The sequence below is a fragment of the Muntiacus reevesi genome, chromosome 11 (genome assembly GCF_963930625.1).
Source record: "Muntiacus reevesi chromosome 11, mMunRee1.1, whole genome shotgun sequence".
NCBI classification, from domain to species: Eukaryota; Metazoa; Chordata; class Mammalia; order Artiodactyla; family Cervidae; genus Muntiacus; species Muntiacus reevesi.
This window is the reverse complement of record NC_089259.1, coordinates 70084235-70103884: the sequence shown is the minus strand read 5'-3', so window position 1 is coordinate 70103884 and position 19650 is coordinate 70084235. Positions and strand designations below refer to the sequence as shown.

The following is a 19650-nucleotide window of genomic DNA, read 5'->3' as shown; positions in this document are numbered from 1 at the left end:
TTCTCAGTTTGGCCCTTATGTGATTTTACACTAACATTTTATTCCACAAACATTACATTCAACTTTAAGTAGAAGAACTAAAGCACAGAAAAACAGAATTTCTGCTAGCTATTTGAACTTACATAGGTGAAATAGTGCCAGTTTTCTGGTGAATTTAATCAGTACAGATTCCCAATCTTGTTAATCCCTGAGGAAAATAATTTGAGATTTTATTTGCTTTTTTTGGGTTATTAACAAAAAACTACTTGATCACTAGAAGTGGTATAGATAAAATTCAGCTATTTTCCAGGCCTATCCTATCCACAGTCCAAAAAATATAACATTGAAGGTGCTTTGAAAGTTAACCTTAAAATTGACAGCCATCTTAAGGAAATGAAGTATTGATACGTGTACTTTTAGTATTATAGCACATATTTTTTTGTACATTTAAGAGACTAGGTTTTAAGTTTAAAGTGAAATATGGTATTTGTTTAGCTGGATGCCAGTATTCCAGCTAACTTCACCTTTGTTATGAGCAAATGAGAAAAGATTGAAGAACTATGCTTTATTAATTTTTAGAAAATATTAATTGCAGAAGCATATGAAGGGGAAGTAAGAAAATCCACTGCAACTGTTTCTTTTTGGTCTTTTGCTAAGGGGAAAAAAAAAAAACTGATTGACATGTTTTCTACTTGTCTTTAAGTCTAACTGTTCATAAGACTATGCTAGGACTCACCTTCTATATCAAGGCTTATTATGGTCATACTATTATGATGATGTACATATTAGCTTCCCCCAAAATTATAATGGTGGCACAGTTGGAGTGGTTGTGATGGGATAGACATCCTGAGAAATTAGGTGTCTGGCAAGTTTACAGCTTCCCACTTCTGCAGTTACTGATTTAAAACTAACCTACATGACCTTGCTGTGCGCCAGCAGTTTACACAACATCAGTTAGATGAAGATTGGTTGGTATTATTAAGAAATTATGTGACTTGTCTCTTGGTTTTGTTCTTTTATGCCTTATTTATATATTCAGATGTGTATAGTATGGACTACAATTAAGGGATTAAATAATAAATGTTGAAAGTAAAAGATTTATGAAATACAGATAATTATTTGAATCATTTACTTTAAAATGAAAAGATTTAGGTTTTTGAAAGCATTGTTTCAAAGTAAAACTTTCAAATGGAAATAGTTTGCTGATTTTTTTTTTTTGCCATGTTGATTTTGGTATTTATACAAATGTTAACTTGTAATCTTGAAGTGAGGAAATACTTTTCTCATGTTTCCCAGTGGATTTAGTAAATGGTGGGATAAATAACCATTATCTGTTTAATCAGTTTTTGCTTAAAGAAATACCTGTTTGATAAGAAAATACCGGTCACAGATTGAGATCTTGTAGAAGACACACAATAATATAATTGTTTTTATTTTTAAGTTCTTAGGACCTGTAGGTGAAGACTTCTATGCAGAAGATTTTTACTTGTTAGAAAAGATAACATTTACTAAGTTAGTAGAGAACATTGAAGACATTGTTGAAAATACAGAAATGAACTCAAAGAAGTAAGTATTTAAAATCATAAGAGCATTTCATTTTGGAGTTTGGTATTTTGCCTCTGATTTCTTTTTAAGATTAGAAAATGTTTCAGGTACCAACTGAAGATACAATAAAAGACATGCAGAGAATATAAAGAAATAGTAGAAAATACCATTTGCTCACCACTACCAAACTGTAGATGTTAATATTTTATTTGCCTTGGATCTATCTCTTTTGTTTTCTCTCCATCCGTCCCATTCTCCTCCTTCCCCAAGAGGTAGCCATTTTCTCAAATGTTGTATGCATGATTCCTCTATTTGCCTTTATACTTTTGCTTCATATGTAAATATCTATTATTAATTTTTATTGTGTTAAAGCCTTGACTTTTTTAGAGATATGCTGTTATACCTAGGCTCCTTTTGCAGTCTGCCTCTGTAGGAACTTTATCCATTTTCCCATTTTCATGTATATAGACTGAATTTATTCATTTCAATTTCTTTCTAGTATTTTGTGAATATATTGCAGTTCATTTATCTACTCCATTACTGAAATACAATTAACTTGCCTTTAGTTCATTATTACTATGCAAATGCTATCATGAACTTAGTTTACATGTCTCCTTGTGCAATGTGTGAGTTTCGCTAGACTAAAGGAGTGTTGTTACTGGGTTTAGGATAGACATATCTTCAGCTTTATCAGATATTGCTAAATTCTGTCCTTCAAAAGAGTTGGAACAGTTAACACTCCCACCAGAAATGAATTAGTCCTTGTTTCCTGATGTCCTCACCAATAATTGGTGTTACCCAACCTGTTCATTTCCTATCTTATGGATGTGAAATTACATCTTGGTTTTTTTTTAATTTTTAATTGAGGGATAATTGCTTTAAATATTGTATTAGTTTCTGCCATACATCAATGTGAATCAGCCATAGGTATACATATGTCCCCTCTCTCTTGAATGCGTCTTGTTTTAATTTACAATTCCTTTCTAGAAGACAAGGAATTGCATCTTGTTTTAATTCTACTTCCTTGTCTTCCAGTAAAGTTGAATTTCTTCTCACATGATTGTTTTAATTTGTTTGCTCTTCTGTAAAAGATATGTTCATGCTTTTTTGCTTAGTTATCTGTTGGGTTTTCTTCTTTCAGTGATTTATAAACATGTGTTATATGTATCTTTATCAGTATACTATACTGATACTATATATAAAGTTTCAGTATACTATTCCAGTTTGTGGCTTGGCTATTCAATTGTAACTTTTTACAAAGAAGTTTTTTTTTTTTAATGTCAAAATATTCTCTGGGTTTTTCCTTTGTAATTTGTGATCTGTATTTGAAGTGAAGGGTGTGCACTCATGTATGTGTGTGTATAGGGTGTATAAATATTTCCCTTGGTCTGAATTCATAAAGGTACTCTCCTTTATTTTCTTCTAAAAGTTTTACAGTTTTGCTTTTTTTCTGATGTATGTCTTTAATTCTTCTTAGATCTTTATACTGTTCCACCGATGTCTTGCCTTATGCAGTCCCACGTTCTAACTACCACAGCTTTATAATAAATTTCAATAGCAGATAGTGAAAATTACTCCTGCTACTTCTTCAAAGTTGTCTTGACCTTTTTTTTTTTTTTTTTGCTACATTTTCATATAAATATTATTAGGACCAGAATAACAAGTTCTACAGAAAACCGTCCTGCTATTTTTATGTGAATTTCTTTGAATTTATTGTTTAAAAAGAATTAGCATTTTTATGTAATATTGCATTATCTTACCCATTAAATACATACATATATTATTTATATGAAACTGTACAGACATACATACATACATATATATGTAGGTAGGTAAGTAGACAGACAGACACATTTATTCAGGGTCTTTAGGGTCCCTTTTGGGCTTCCCTGGTGGCTCAGCTGGTAAAGAATCCGCCTGCAGCGCAGGAGACCTGGGTTTGATCTCTGGGTTGGGAAGATCCCCTGGAGGAGGGCTTGGCAACTCACTCCAGTGTTCTTGCCTGGAGAATCTCAGTGGACAGAGGAACCTGGCGGCCCACAGTTCATGTGATTGGAAAGAGGCGAACACACCTGAGCAACTAAGTATAGCACAGTGTTCCTTTTAGATTCCTCAGTGAAGCTTCCACTTTTTCCCCATGAAGTCTTACACAGGTGTTTTTAAATTTAACCCTGGTACTTATGATCTGGCTTTCCTAGTGACTCAGTGTTAAGAATCCTGCCTGCCAATTCAGGAGGTGCAGTTTCAGTCTGTGGATCAGGAAGATTCCCTGGAAAAGGGAATGACAATCCATTCCAGTATTCTTACCTGGGAAATCCATACAGTCCATAGGGTTGCTAAGAGTGAGACATGACTAAGGGATTAACACATTCAATTTTCCTCTCTTCAGTTCAAAGCACTTTTAAAAAAGAGAAAAATTGACCTGGATAGCTGATATTCAGAAAATCTAGGAAAAGTTTGTTGGAGGCCTCAAAGATTTTCTTTTTCTTTTTCTTTTTTTTATCTCTCTCTCCTCTAAGTACATAACAGCCCAGTTTAAAAAACATGGGGAATATGTTGACCACAAATATTTCCTCCATTGTGCCTACAATTTTACATATTAGAGATTATGTGGCTAATTTAACCTTAAGTTTCTAAACCTTTAAGGAAGTTTAGGAGTAGATTATGGTTTTGATTAATTCTTTTATGTTTCAGTTCAGTTGCTCAGTTGTGTCCGACTCTTTGCAACCCCATGAATCACAGCACACCAGGCCTCTCTGTTCATCAACAACTCCCGGAGTTTACTCAAACTCATGCCCATCGAGTTGGTGATGCTGTCCAACCATCTCATCTTCTGTCATCCCTTTCTCCTCTTGCCTCCAATCCCTCCCAGCATCAGGGTCTTTTCCAATGAGTCAACCAACTCTTCGCATGAGCTGGCCAAAGTATTGGAGTTTCAGCTTCAACATCAGTCCTTCCAATGAACACCAGGACTGATCTCCTTTTGGATGGACTGGTTGGATCTCCTTGCAGTCCAAGGGACTCTCAAGAGTCTTCTCCAACACCACAGTTCAAAAGCATCAATTTTTCGGTGCTCAGCTTTCTTCACAGTCCAACTCTCACATCCACACATGACCACTGGAAAAACCAGTGGTTTTTGACTGGACAGACCTTTGTTGGCAAAATAGTGGTTTTTGACTGGACGGACCTTTGTTGGCAAAGTAATGTATCTGCTTTTTAATGTGCTATCAAGGTTGGTCATAACTTTCCTTCCAAGGAGTAAGCGTCTTTTAATTTCGTGGCTGCAATCACCAACTGCAGTGATTTGGAGCCCAAAAAAATAAAGTCAGTCACTGTTTCCCCATCTATTTCCCATGAAATGATAGGACACGATGCCATGATCTTAGTTTTCTGAATGTTGAGCTTTAAGCCAACTTTTTCACTCGTCCTCTGTCACTTTCATCAAGAGGTTTTTTAGTTCTTCACCTTCTTCACCTTCTGCCATAAGAGTGGTGTCATCTGCATATCTGTGGTTATTGATATTTCTCCTGGCAATCTTGATTCCAGCTTGTGCTTCCTCCAGCCCAGCGTTTCTCATGATGTACTCGGCATATGTAACTTAAATAAGCAGGGTGACAATATACAGCCTTGATGTACTCCTTTTCCTATTTGGAACCACTCTGTCGTTCCATGTCCAGTTCTAACTGTTGCTTCCTGACCTGCATATAGGTTTCTCAAGGGGCAGGTCAGGTGGTCTGGTATTCCCATCTCTTTCAGAATTTTCCACAGTTTATTGTGATCCACACAGTCAAAGGCTTTACCATAGTCAATAAAGCAGATATAGACATTTTTCTGGAACTCTCTTGCCCTTTCGATGATCCAGCCGATGTTGACAATTTAATCTCTGGTTCCTCTGCCTTTTCTAAAACCAGGTTGAACATCTGGAAGTTCATAGTTCATGGATTGCTGAAACCTGGCTTGGAGAATTTTGAGTATTTCTGGCAGTATTAATGTGTGAGATGAGTGCAATTGTGTGGTAGTTTGAGCATTCTTTGGGATTACCTTTCTTTGGGATTGGAATGAAACCTGACCTTTTCCAGTCCTGTGGCCACTGCTGAGTTTTCCAAATTTGCTGGCATATTGAGTGCAGCACTGTTACAGCATCATCTTTCAGGTTGAAATAGCTCAACCAGAATTCCATCACCTCCACTAGCTTTGTTCATAGTGATGCTTCTAAGGCCCACTTGACTTCACATTCCAGGATGTCTGGCTCTAGGTGAGTGATCACACCATCGTGATTATCTGGGTCGTGAAGATCTTTTTTGTACAATTCTTCTGTGTATTCTTGCCGCCTCTTCTTGATATCTTCTGCTTCTGTTAGGTCCATACCATTTCTGTCCTTTATCGAGCTCATCTTTGCATGAATGTTCCCTTGATATCTCTAATTTTCTTGAAGAGATCTGTAGTTTTTCCCATTCTATTGTTTTCCTCTATTTCTTTGCATTGATCGCTGAGGAAGGCTTTCTTATCTCTCATGCTATTCTTTGGAACTCTGCATTCAGATGCTTATATCTTTCCTTTTCTCCTTTGCTTTTCACTTCTCTTCTTTTCACAGCTATTTGTAAGGCCTACTCAGACAACCATTTGGCCTTTTTGCATTTCTTTTCCATGGGGATGGTCTTGATCCCTGTCTCCTGTACAGTGTCACGAACCTCCGTCCATTGTTCATCAGGCACTCTGTCTATCAGATCTAGTCCCTTAAATCTATTTCTCACTTTCACTGTATAATCATAAGGAATTTGATTTAGGTCATACCTGAATGGTCTAGTGGTTTTCCCTACTTACTTTAGTTTAAGTCTGAATTTGGCAATAAGGAGTTCATGATCTGAGCCACAGTCAGCTCCCGGTCTTGTTTTTGATGACTCTATAGAGCTTCTCCATCTTTGGCTGCAAAGAATATAATCAGTCTGACTTCAGTGTTGACCATCTAGTGATGTCCATGTGTAGAATCTTCTCTTGCGTTGTTGGAAGAGGGTGTTTGCTATGACCAGTGCGTTCTCTTGGCAAAACTCTATTAGCCTTTGCCCTGGTTCATTCCGTACTCCAAGGCCAAATTTGCCTGTTACTCCAGGTGCTTCTTGACTTCCTACTTTTGCATTCCAGTCCCCTATAATGAAAAGAACATCTTTTATGGGTATTAGTTCTAAAAGGTCTTATAGGTCTTCATAGAACCATTCAACTTCAGTTTCTTCAGCGTTACTGGTTGTGCCATAGGCTTGGATTACCGTGATATTGAATGGTTTGCCTTGGAAACGAACAGAGATCATTCTGTCGTTTTTGAGATTGCATCCGAGCACTGCATTTCGGACTGTTTTGTTGACCATGATGGCTACTCCATTTCTTCTAAGGGATTCCTGCCCACAGTGGTAGATATAATGGTCATCTGAGTTAAATTCACCCATTCCAGTCCATTTTAGTTCGCTGATTCCTAGAATGTCGACATTCACTCTTGCCATCTCCTGTTTGACCACTTCCAATTTGCCTTGATTCATGGACCTAACATTCCAGGTTCCTATGCAATATTGCTCTTTACAGCATTGGACCTTGCTTCTATCACCAGTCCCATCCACAGCTGGGTATAGTTTTTGCTTTGGCTCTATCCCTTCATTCTTTCTGGAGTTATTTCTCCACTGATCTCCAATAGCATACTGGGCACCTACTGACCTGGGGCGTTCATCTTTCAGTGTCCTATCTTTTTGCCTTTTCATACTGTTCATGGGGTTCTCAAGGCAAGAATACTGAAGTGGTTTGCCATTCTCTTCTCCAGTGGACCACAATCTGTGATTAAGTGGCAGTTAAATGCAATGCTCTGTGAAAGATATGGTTTACAAATAGAAATAATGTACAGTGTACAGGAACTATATATCCAGCAAAAAATGATACAGTAGAGAAATACTGACAAGGTTCTCAACCACTCTGACTCTGAATTTCTTTGTTTATAAAACGGAGATGCCTGTCTTTTCTGTTTTTCTTTTTTTTTACTTAAAATTCAGCTAACATTTTCTGTTATCATTAAGCATACACATTTTCATATTTTAATGCTATGTCAGCATATAATTAAATGTACACATTTTCTCTGTCATGGATTTATGAATTGGTTATATTTAATCTAGGTGTTTATTTTGTACATTTTTAGTTTTTGAATGAATTTGACAGCATAGAAATCTGGGCTTCTTAACTGTATTAAAAACTCTTTGAAAGTAGATATCTTACCATTTACTTTTTGTTTTTCCTGCCTGCTCTTCTTTCTTCCCTACGTGGGTCTAAGTGCTTGGATACATAACCAGCAACTCAGCAAATTTTCACTAATTGAATGATTCTCTATATAATTATAGACAATATTAAGAATATCACTTATGTGCTTAGCTATCAATCATATCAATGATAAAAAATAGGTTGACCTTAGAAGCAGCAGTCATTTTACTTTTGATAGAATCTACAAGTTTGGAAGAAAGGTCATTTACATACGGTTTACCTACTGGAGATACTTTGCAGCAAATTCCCCTTTCTTACGGTGTTATATGATAGATGAAATATGGACCTTTCTTCCCCAAAAATTCATTCATTGTTTATCTTGTTTCTCTAGCTTGAGTGACCTTGTTATGAAAATTGATGCTCTTGTTTCCTCTTTGCCTAAACGTGCCTCTCGGTATGACATCACATTTCTTAAGGAGAGTCGCAGGTAAGAAGATGTTAGTTCTGTGTATTCTGTCACTGGATCCTATACTTAGTTATGGTTACATTTGTGTTCATGATATAGCCAAAGTTAAAGTAGAAATAAAAGTTGTTAGACAATAAACATCTTTGATAAGATTGGGAAACAAATTCTAGTTAATTATGTTCTGGTAAATAAATTATTTTATGTATATGTATATATATATATATATATATATAGGATATGAAGTTTCAAGTAAGTAAACCTAATATGATTTGTCTTACTCTCATCTTTCTTCCACACTGAAGTTCATTTGAAATTTTTGCAGTATAATCATTATAAATAATAATAGCTTTATGTTGTCAATGTATAAAAGACTCCATTACCAAAGAATTCCGCTTAATTAAGTGTAGACATGTACAAAAGAATATCCCGGAATGTGTTCTATGGAACATTACTCTGAGATGTTGACAAATATCTTCTGAGGGAGAACCTGTCTAGTCAAGTGAATTTAGAGAATACTTTATCCTTTGGAGTAGAGGAGTGAGATTTTCAGTGTGCATCCATGTATTGACAATTATGAGATGTGGTGTAGTTAAAAGAAAACAAAAGGTCATTTTTGGTAAACTGCAGTTGAGTAACTATTCATGGAACACTTTTTTGTTGAAAATTTGTTATTCCTTAAAAAATTAGATTTCTAAAAACAGCCATCAGAGAAATACTGCTTTAGAATAATAAACTAGTTTATAATTTCACTATATAATACTTCTCCTCTAAGATATTTGAAATAAAATTCATACATACATACAATTATCTGGGTCCACAATGGGAATTTTCTTTTCTTATTTAAGGACCACTTATAATAGGAAAAAATAATCAGTTAGACATTCTGTGACTAAACTACAGATTTTATTATCCTTTTCCAATCACTGCTCTTATAAAACTAAATTGAGACAAATTAGTTTATCATAAACTTAAAATGGCTGACACTTCCTTCCTTATTTTCTGATTTTATACCTCACAAAAACAAAAAACAAAAAAAACCTGACTTCCTATGTTGTTACAGTGTTAAAACAATAATTCAAATGGACTATTCTGTACTTTCAATTAAATATACACTTTAAATTTTCATTGAATTAAATGTAGGATTTATTATCTCATACTGGCCTTTTCTGTACTTTAAATAATTTTCCCAACTTTTTAGTTTAACGGATAGTTCATCTTCTATCTTAGAACTTGGATCAGTGACAGACTGAATGGAAAGGACAGAGGGAAGGAAGTGTGGAGAGGGTGACCGAGGTCAAGATAATATGATCCATTTGGGTGATTTTCCCCTGAGCTTTCCTGTTAATAATATGTTGGGTTTTAAAAACTATTAAATTTAATAAAAGTACTGAGTAACTAATTTTATCCTTCTCAAAGCTGAAGAAATACAATTAACTAACAACAAAAAAAATCTGTTTTATTTTTTACATTGTATGATCCATGAGGATTTGAGGAGCTTAAAATTATGAGAGTTTTTTCCCACTAAAATAGTATTGTTCTCTGAAGAGTTTTTTAAATTATTTGTTCATAATTTCTTACTTTCATTTTCTGTAATTGTTTGGAATTTTCTGGTTTATTGAACACAGACATTAAACTTTTAAATTTGCATTTTCTTCTATGAAGAAATAGCCAGGATTTTTTAATCCAGTGAAAAAGAAATTTATAAGAATGTACATAGCTAAGATTAATTCAGTAATTGAGTAGACTTAACTGATCATCTTTCATATTATTTTTTATTTTTCTAGCATTATAAAGATAAATTCTGTAGAGAATGATATGTCCTTTGATGTCGTTGCTATTGTTGATCCATTGACAAGAGAAGCACAGAAGATGGCACAGTTATTAATTGTAAGATAATTTTACATTTTATTAAACAGTATACATATATTTATTTTATGACATATACTACTTTTATTTTGAAATTCATCTTTTCAGGTTTGTTTTCAAGTATAGTCAATGTTTGGTTTTGATTCTTTATTTCATACAACATTCTAAATAGATTGTCATATTTCAATGTAGAAAGTTAAATGATAGAGTTGTGCCTGGGGTATTATGGCAGGACCAGATTAGGTGTTAATAAGGACATAATTGTTGTCCCCATCACCCCAAAACCTTAATCTCCAGTGTGACTGTATTTGGAAATAGGGACTTGGGTAAGTAAGTAAGGTTAAATGAAGTGTTACAGGTTGGTCTGTAATCGAGTAGGATGAATAGCCTTATAAGAAGAGGAGAAGAGACCATTCTCTCCTCATATACAGAGAAGAGGTCATGTGAGTACACTGCAACGTGACAGCCACCTCAAAGCCAGGAAGAGAGCCCTCTCCAGGAACTGAGTCTTCAACACCCTGATGAAATAAATTTCTGTAGTTCAAGCCACCTGGTCTGTGGTGATTTATTGTGGCAGCCTGAGCTAACTGATACAAGTGTCTTTCCATGGTCATCTTTCTTTCCTCTGGTGTGGAGAATGGCTTCTGGAGAAGCAGATGTCTAAGCTTAATGAGTACGATAAGTTTAGACTGTACTTAGTAACATTAACCATACAGGGGAAGCTAGTGGAAGAAAAAGCAAAAAAGTTGTGTTCAAGCGGTTTGGCCACTGTAACAAAAGCAGAGTTCCAAAGAATAGCATGAGAGATAAGAAAGCCTTCCTCAGCGATCAATGCAAAGAAATAGAGGAAAACAATAGAATGGAAAAGACTAGAGATCTCTTCAAGAAAATTAGAGATATCAAGGGAACATTTCATGCAAAGATGAGCTCGATAAAGGACAGAAATGGTATGGACCTAACAGAAGCAGAAGATATCAAGAAGAGGTGGCAAGAATACACAGAACTGTACAAAAAAGATCTTCACGACCCAGATAATCACGATGGTGTGATCACTCACCTAGAGCCAGACATCCTGGAATGTGAAGTCAAGTGGGCCTTAGAAAGCATCACTATGAACAAAGCTAGTGGAGGTGATGGAATTCCGGTTCAGCTATTTCAAATCCTGAAAGATGATGCTGTGAAAGTGCTGCACTCAATATGCCAGCAAATTTGGAAAACTCAGCAGTGGCCACAGGACTGGAAAAGGTCAGGTTTCATTCCAATCCCAAAGAAAGGTAATCCCAAAGAATGCTCAAACTACCACACAGTTGCACTCATCTCACACATTAATACTGCCAGAAATACTCAAAATTCTCCAAGCCAGGCTTCAGCAATCTATGAACCATGAACTTCCAGATGTTCAAGCTGGTTTTAGAAAAGGCAGAGGAACCAGAGATTAAATTGTCAACATCGACTGGATCATCGAAAGGGCAAGAGAGTTCCAGAAAAATGTCTATATCTGCTTTATTGACTATGGTAAAGCCTTTGACTGTGTGGATCACAATAAACTGTGGAAAATTCTGAAAGAGATGGGAATACCAGACCACCTGACCTGCCCCTTGAGAAACCTATATGCAGGTCAGGAAGCAACAGTTAGAACTGGACATGGAACGACAGAGTGGTTCCAAATAGGAAAAGGAGTACATCAAGGCTGTATATTGTCACCCTGCTTATTTAAGTTACATATGCCGAGTACATCATGAGAAATGCTGGGCTGGAGGAAGCACAAGCTGGAATCAAGATTGCCAGGAGAAATATCAATAACCACAGATATGCAGATGACACCACTCTTATGGCAGAAGGTGAAGAAGGTGAAGAACTAAAAAACCTCTTGATGAAAGTGACAGAGGACGAGTGAAAAAGTTGGCTTAAAGCTCAACATTCAGAAAAACTAAGGTCATGGCATCCAGTCCCATCACTTCATGGCAAATAGATGGGGAAGCAGTGGCTGACTTTATTTTTCTGGGCTCCAGAATCACTGCAGTTGGTGATTGCAGCCATGAAATTAAAAGATGCTTACTCCTTGGAAGGAAAGTTATGACCAACCTAGACAGCATGTTAAAAAGCAGAGACATTACTTTATCAACAAAGGACCGTCTGGTCAAGGCTATGGTTTTTCCAGTAGTCATGTATGGATGTGAGATTTGGACGGTGAAGAAAGCTGAGTGCCAAAGAATTGATGCTTTTGAACTCTGGTGTTGGAGAAGACTCTTGAGAGTCCCTTGGACTGCAAGGAGATCCAACCAGTCCATCCAAAAGGAGATCAGTCCTGGGTGTTCATTGGAAGGACTGATGTTGAAGCTGAAACTCCAATACTTTGGCCACCTGATGCAAAGAGCTGACTCACTTGAAAAGACCCTGATGATGGGAAGGATTGAGGGGAGGAGGAAAAGGGCACAACAGAGGATGAGATGGTTGGATGGCATCACCGACTCAATGGACATGGGTTTGGGTGGACTCCGGGAGTTGGTGATGGACAGGGACGCCAGGCGTGCTGCGGTTCATGGGGTCGCAAAGAGTCGGACCCAACTGAGCGACTGAACTGAACAAAAGCAAAGTACCTTCAAGTCTGAAGCTGATTTCTGTCATCTCAGCTTCCAAGTGTAAGCCATGTGGAGTTGCCAGGGAAGCTCCACAGTGTGAGGGACTCGGGCACCTTCTGTACTCCTCAGCTGTCATGAAGCAGCTTCTCTCTGGCAGTCTAAGATCACAACATCATCTCTTTATCACTGCAGCAGGCAAGAGAGAACAAGGGCGCAACCCCAACCCCAAATATATTTGATCCAGTCACATCCCATTGACCAGGCTGTAGCCAGCCAGCCGGCTGCACCTAGTCACAAGGGGCGGGAGGCAGACACATGTGTAAACCTGACGATTCCTTCACTGGGAAGTAGTGTGTTAGTTGCTCAGTTGGGTCTGATTCTTTGTGACCCCATAATCTATAGCCCACCAGGCTCCTCTGTCCATGGGATTTTCCAGGCAAGAATACTAGAGTGGGTTGCCATTCCCTTCTCCAGGAGATCTTCCCTACCCAGGGATCAAACCCTGGTCTCAGCGTTGCAGGCAGATTCTTTTACTACTGAGCCTCCAGGGAAGCCTATAGATTCCATCACTGGGAAAGAGAGGAGAATGGATATTAGAATACAGAAAGTAGACACTGAAAGAATATTCTGTGGCTTGTCCTGTACTGATAATATTAAAAGATTCAAATTGTGATGCAGCTTTCAGTACTTAAATTTAAAATAGCTACTCATGTTAGAAGGCATATTTTTTCTAGTGATGACACAATTTTTGGATACTCCTATTTGAAATTACTCAGTGCTTTTTAAAAAGACACATCAAAAAATATTCTAAGAAGTGGAAAGTATTCTATGATAGTTTACTTTTGAAAACAAGCAAAAATAGTTGTCACGTCTGATGAAAGAAGTCAATGATCAAGCTGGGTCATACTGATGCATGTATATATCATGCATACTGATATATTATACTGATACATTCTATCAAATTTTCAAAATGCTCTTTCTCTCAGAAGTTGGTGTGCCCTACCAACTGGGAAAGTGGGTAATAGGTGTCTCTTGTAAATGCATTTCTTAATGTGTACAAATAATTTTGGATCCCCTTTGCCATTGTACCTATTCATTGTATAACTGGGGCAAAGTTAATTCTTTAGTTTTTTTTACTTGCCTTATTCTTTCAGCATTTCTGTACCTTCAAACTTTAACTTCTTTAGGCACAATATTATTCTGTAGAAAACAGAAATCAGTAATCATACTGATAAGGAATGGAGGTAGTATGATGACTTTTAGTATATAAATTCCCTATTCCTATGGAGACTCATTATTCAGAAAAAAAAAATTGCTTACCTCTGAAGCTTTTATGTAAACATAGAATTTAGGAGTAAGAAATATGACTTATACAGAAATACAAGATATGAAATTATATTCCAGTTTACATCATTGGTAGCATACTTCATTTCAGAGCAGCTCAGAACTTCACATAACTTATTTCATTCTATACAGAAATTTTATGCTATAATTTGTGCTATAAAGCATAAATTAATTTGCTAGAAGAAATGGATAGTGTCTCATTTAACACTTGGGAGAAACAGTGGCTCAGCAGCCTCCATTGTAGCTAATAAGAGTGATGGAATGGGAATTAAAATTCAGAGTTCTTAAATGCTTAGTCTGTATATTGTAATTTCTCCTCAAACATGTATCCTTTCCATTCCATATATCTGTTTTATTCTCCTTTTACATCTGTCCTTTGTTGTGTAATATTTTCAAATCTTCACTGACTTGCCTGTATAGATGTAAGGACTATCAGAATTAAAAATTCTCCTACTTTAATGCTGTAGGAAAATGAAAAGAGACTATTTTTTCTCTCTGTAGCCAAGACCTTTCTATATCTTTTACAACGTAGATGAAATTCCATAAGGATCAGGGCACCCTTGCCATACAGTTGTGAGGTCACTACTTGAGGTTCTAATAATTATTTTACTTGTTCTTCAGTAGTGAAGAAATTTAAATGCCATGAAAGGAAGTCACACTAGGCAAAAGGTAGGCAGCATAACCTTTGGGCAATGATGTCAACTGTGTGGATTCAAACCTGACCTCTGCCGTGACTTACTGTGTGATCATAGGCAAATTGCTACATCTGTCTGTGCCTCGGCTATAAAAGTAGCTGCGTCAGAAGGATGTTGTGAGAATCAGATGAGTTAACAGATGTCAAGTATTAATATAGTTCCTGGTGCATAGTAAATACTCAGTAAATGTTAGCTATTAATATTAATTTTAAATATGGGAATTTTTTTCTAATAGGTCCTTGGCAAGATTATCAACATGAAGTTAAAGTTGTTCATGAACTGCAGGAGTAAACTTTCAGAAGCCCCTTTAACGAGGTCAGTCTACATGAACATAATTTCATTTTGAAAAATTTGCACATGCTATAAGGGAGAAAAAAAAACTTAATTAGTACACCTGTGTTTTTCTTCACAAAATGCTTAGTTGAAATAGATCAGAGATAGTTTATTAACCTTAATTGATATAAAATTAAGGTAACCTAACCAGTAAAATTCACCCAATATAATTGCAGAATTTACATGGATTTTGTTCATCTATGGGTATTTTTAAAAATTTGATTTAGAAGTACCTATTTAGAAATATACAGTGGGTTGCAGCAACATGGATGTACTTAGAGATTATCATACTAAGTGAAGTAAGTGAAAGGATAAATGCCATATGTTATCACTTACATGTGGAATCTAAAATATGACACAAATGAAGGTGTAGGTTACATTTATTACCTAAGATTTTTGTCCTCATAATTCATCTTTCATACTTATTTTTCTTTTGTATTTCAGATTTTATTATATGTTTCTGAGTCTCATTTTAGCCACTAATTGAGAGGTCTTCCAATGAGTACAGAGTTTTTACTCACCGAAGTAGGAATCCTCTCCACAAAGTCTCTGTAGAGCTTTGGGATATATGATAAAGAGTGAGAATATTAAACATAATCTAGCACAATTGTTAGAAGGAAGAGAACTTGACTTCTCTAAAGTGAAATAATGCCTAATATACCAGATAGATGCTGCAAGTGGTTAATAATGGTGCACAAGACAAAATCTGTTGAACTCGTTTTAACCTATGAGTTCAACAGTATCTTATATACTTAGTAGCATATATTAAGAAAACTAGTTGACACATTAATTCTGTTGACCTAAAACAAATAGATTGCTAGGTATTTCTCCAGAAAAGATGGGTTTATTCAGGATCAGCAAAGGATTGCAATTCATGGTCAGCAACCACAGAGTGCCATGTACAAGGCAGAGGAAGGAGAACTCTTAGAGAGGGAAGGAAGTCAGGGTAGTGGGGGTCTGTAGTAAACAGTGAGCCCATGGCTTCTCATGTCTGAGTCCTTGCCAGAGAAGAGTAGAAGTCTTTCTTCTTCCTGTTGGGCTATGTTATCATCAGAGGCTGTGAGTACTCCCCAGTGTAGTCTCCTGATTGTATTTGAGGTTTCTGTTTATTAACTTTTTTTTTTTAACAATTCATAGACCTTAACTTATAAAATGCTGTCTCATGCTTCTCGGAGATGACAGAGGTTATGGGCAGGAATTCCCTCGGTTCCTCCTCTGTCCCCTGTACCTCACAAATTGCTGCTTGCAAAATTCATAGGATACTTCTTAATGACATTTCTGCTGCCTTTGACAGTTCCTGGTACTTGGTTTGGACTGTGTTCTCTTCACCGTCTCCTCCTACTCTCTCTGTTTTGACTCTGCTTCTGGGGATTCACACCCTACCTAGATTCTCCTTGAGTGCAGGTTGTATGTGATGATTTGCTTCTAATGAACAGGGTATGGCAAAAGTGAGGGAATGTCTCTTCTGCAGTTAGGTCGTAAGAGGCTGTGACTTCTGTCTTGCTGGCCTTCTCTCTCCTGCTCTTGTGTGCTTCGCTAAGCTGCTGGAAATGCTCTTGTGCTGAGGACTGAGTGCCATCTCCAGCCAGGCACTCGTGAGGAGCTGCAGGAACCTGGGGTGGGTTCCCCCCCATGGAGTCCTGAGATAACCACAGCACAGCTGACACCTTGATTGTAGCCCCAAAATAGTGACAGTCACTGTTCTTAGTAATGTAACTATTTCTTACCATGTAAGACACTGGAAGGTAAGGTTAAAAATACACTAATAACTGCTGATACTTCTGAAAGTTCTGTTAATAAGCAGCTGCTTTCAACTCACTCCTGTTTGTTTTTAATTGCACTTTTTAAATTAGTACCAGAACTTTAGCTTAAATTTTACTTGCTTTCTGGTTATCATTTCTCTTAATATTATTAATAGTGCTAAGAACTAATAAAATGACTAAAAATAGACCACGGTCACATTTGAAGAAGGATCAGTGAGTGAATTCAGATCATAAACTCCTGGAACCTGCATAAGTCAGTGTATCTTAAAGGGATTCATGTTCATTAAGAAATAATTAACAAGGGTATGTAATATATACAGTCTTACAATAGATAATAGTATAAAAAATAATAATGATTGTCTACCACTTACATAAGCATTAACGTCAGTATAGTGTGTTTTTAGTCTTTTTAAGATTTTCTGGTCATGTTTTTAAGCCATTTGTGATTTTAAAGTATTTTAGAAGAAATCTCAGTTTTGATCGCAGTACATATTTCATCTGTTTTCTGCCAACAGTTTTTACCGTTTTGTTCTGGAACCAGAACTGATGTTAACAGCTAATGATATTACTGGACCAGTGGCAAAATTCTTGGATATCCCTGAATCACCTCTTCTAACCCTCAATATGATCACTCCTGAAAGCTGGTTGGTTGAAATAGTACACAGCAACTGTGACCTTGACAATATTCATTTAAAAGATGTAAGTTATAAAGTTACATAAAGAAAAACAAAATGCTGTAGGGATTATGGATCTAGGTTAATGAAGTATATGAAGTTCATCACTAGAGTAGTAGTATTTCAACAACTGGTTAATAACCCAGCTAAAGTTGTTGAAACAAGTACTGTTTTCAAGAAACTACTTATTTCTTGTTCTTAAAAACAGTAAAATTATGAGAACTGGACTCAACGAGCGCCCATCTGTGCTCACATCTCTTTTATAATTTTGGTGCGTATATCATGATGGTGGAGTAGAGCTGGTATTACAGGAATGGAAGAAAATTAATCATAAGCTTTAGTGTTCAAGAAATTCACTTAACTGTGAGGTTCACTCAGCTAAAAGGAAGACTTGAGACTGCCCCTGAAAATACTTTGGCTAATAATAAAATAATCACGTGTATTTATTACAGAATTTACATTATGAGAATTACTAACCCCAAAACAATGACATATGTCCTCCTAGATTGAGAAAGCTGTCACAGCAGAATACGAACTAGAATATCTACTACTCGAAGGACACTGCTTTGACTTAACAACAGACCAGCCTCCTCGGGGTCTGCAGTTTACGCTGGGCACAAAAAATAAACCTGTTGTGGTAGATACGATAGTGATGGCCAATCTCGTAAGTACATACATACTCAATTAGAAGTTTTGGTGAAATCCTCTAAGTTTTCCTAATAAAAAGATGAAATAAATTTTATCCTGCTGTTGCTGTATAGCTCCCAGGGAAAAAAATCCTTCAATACGGTAATTAAAACAAAAATGAAGGGGGTCATACATTCAGATTATGCTTTTATAGGTTATTACAAAATCTTCTTTCTTGGAATTCATTTATGGAAATTATTCCAGAGTTAGTGGAATACTGTTGGAGTATTCATGAATGATATTTCTTGAACAGTTGGATGTTGTTTTCATTCATGTAATTGTGATCATATTTTTCTCATTTTAAAAGGGATATTTTCAATTAAAAGCAAACCCAGGTGCTTGGATACTGAAATTACGCCAAGGAAGATCTGAAGATATTTATCAAATAGTTGGGTGAGTTATATAAACAACTTTAAATTTTTTATATATAAAAAAGTTTCTAGTGTGACATAACAAAGATCATCAAAACAGCTAAAACATTCACAAATACCATTATAATAAAACAAAAACTACTTATGAAACTGTAACATTTATTCTTATTGTTTTGTTTCAAAAATACAAAAGGTATGCCTAATGTATCCATATTGTTCTTTACTCCATCTCATTTACTTATTATTTTCTAAAGAATTTTCCATGTTAACACTGTAAACATATTTATTGTTTAATGACTATATAATATATATATCTTATATAGAAAAGCCATTATCTATAAATTATGTTCAGTTTTTCATTTTTATAGATAAAAATTGGTTTCTCAGTAATTTCCTACTCATCAATGAGCCTAGTACAAAGCAGATATCATCATATTTTTTCTATAAGGAGCCAATAGTAAATATTTACTGCCTGAGGGCACATATGATTTTTGCCAATATTGTTTTTTTTCAACAACCATTTTAAAATGTAAAACCATTTTTAGTGCAGGGGCCATTCAAAACTCACCCACCAACTTGATTTTGCTCACCAGTCATAGTTTGCTAACAACTATTGTTGTTCAGTCACTAAGTCGTGTCCAACCCTTTGCAGCCTCATAGACTGCAGCATGCCAGGCTCCTCTGTCCTCCACTATTACCTGGAATTTGCTCAGATTCATGTCCTTGAGTTAGTGATGCTAGCTTACCATCTCACCCTCTGCTGTCCCCTTTTCCTTTTGCCTGTACTCTTTCCCAGCATCAGGGTTCTTCTAATGAGTCAGCTCTTCGCATCAAGTGGCCAAAGTACTGGAGCTTCCGCTTCAGCATCAGTCCTTCCAATGAACACCCAGGACTGATCTCCTTTAGGATGGACTGGTTGGATCTCCTTGCAGTCCAAGGGACTCTCAAGAGTCTTCTCCAACACCACAGTCCAGAAGCATCAATTCTTCTGTGCTCAGCTTTCTTTATGGTCCAACTCTCACATCTGTACATGACTGCTGGAAAAACTGTAGCTTTGACTACACAGATCTTTGTTGGCAGAGAGATGTCTGTGCTTTTTAATTCACTGTGT

At 36.3% G+C, this 19650-nt stretch overlaps 1 protein-coding gene across 1 annotated transcript in view; it reads left to right on the top strand.

The window, feature by feature from the left end:
* UGGT2 (UDP-glucose glycoprotein glucosyltransferase 2) overlaps positions 1-19650 on the top strand; it is a 133547-nt gene that overhangs the window by 85777 nt on the left and 28120 nt on the right. The window contains exons 23-29 of the mRNA XM_065902092.1: positions 1421-1545; positions 8150-8245; positions 10009-10111; positions 14947-15026; positions 17323-17506; positions 17987-18145; positions 18476-18561. Coding sequence (XP_065758164.1) covers positions 1421-1545; positions 8150-8245; positions 10009-10111; positions 14947-15026; positions 17323-17506; positions 17987-18145; positions 18476-18561 — 833 coding nt within the window. The remainder of the gene's footprint in view (positions 1-1420; positions 1546-8149; positions 8246-10008; positions 10112-14946; positions 15027-17322; positions 17507-17986; positions 18146-18475; positions 18562-19650) is intronic.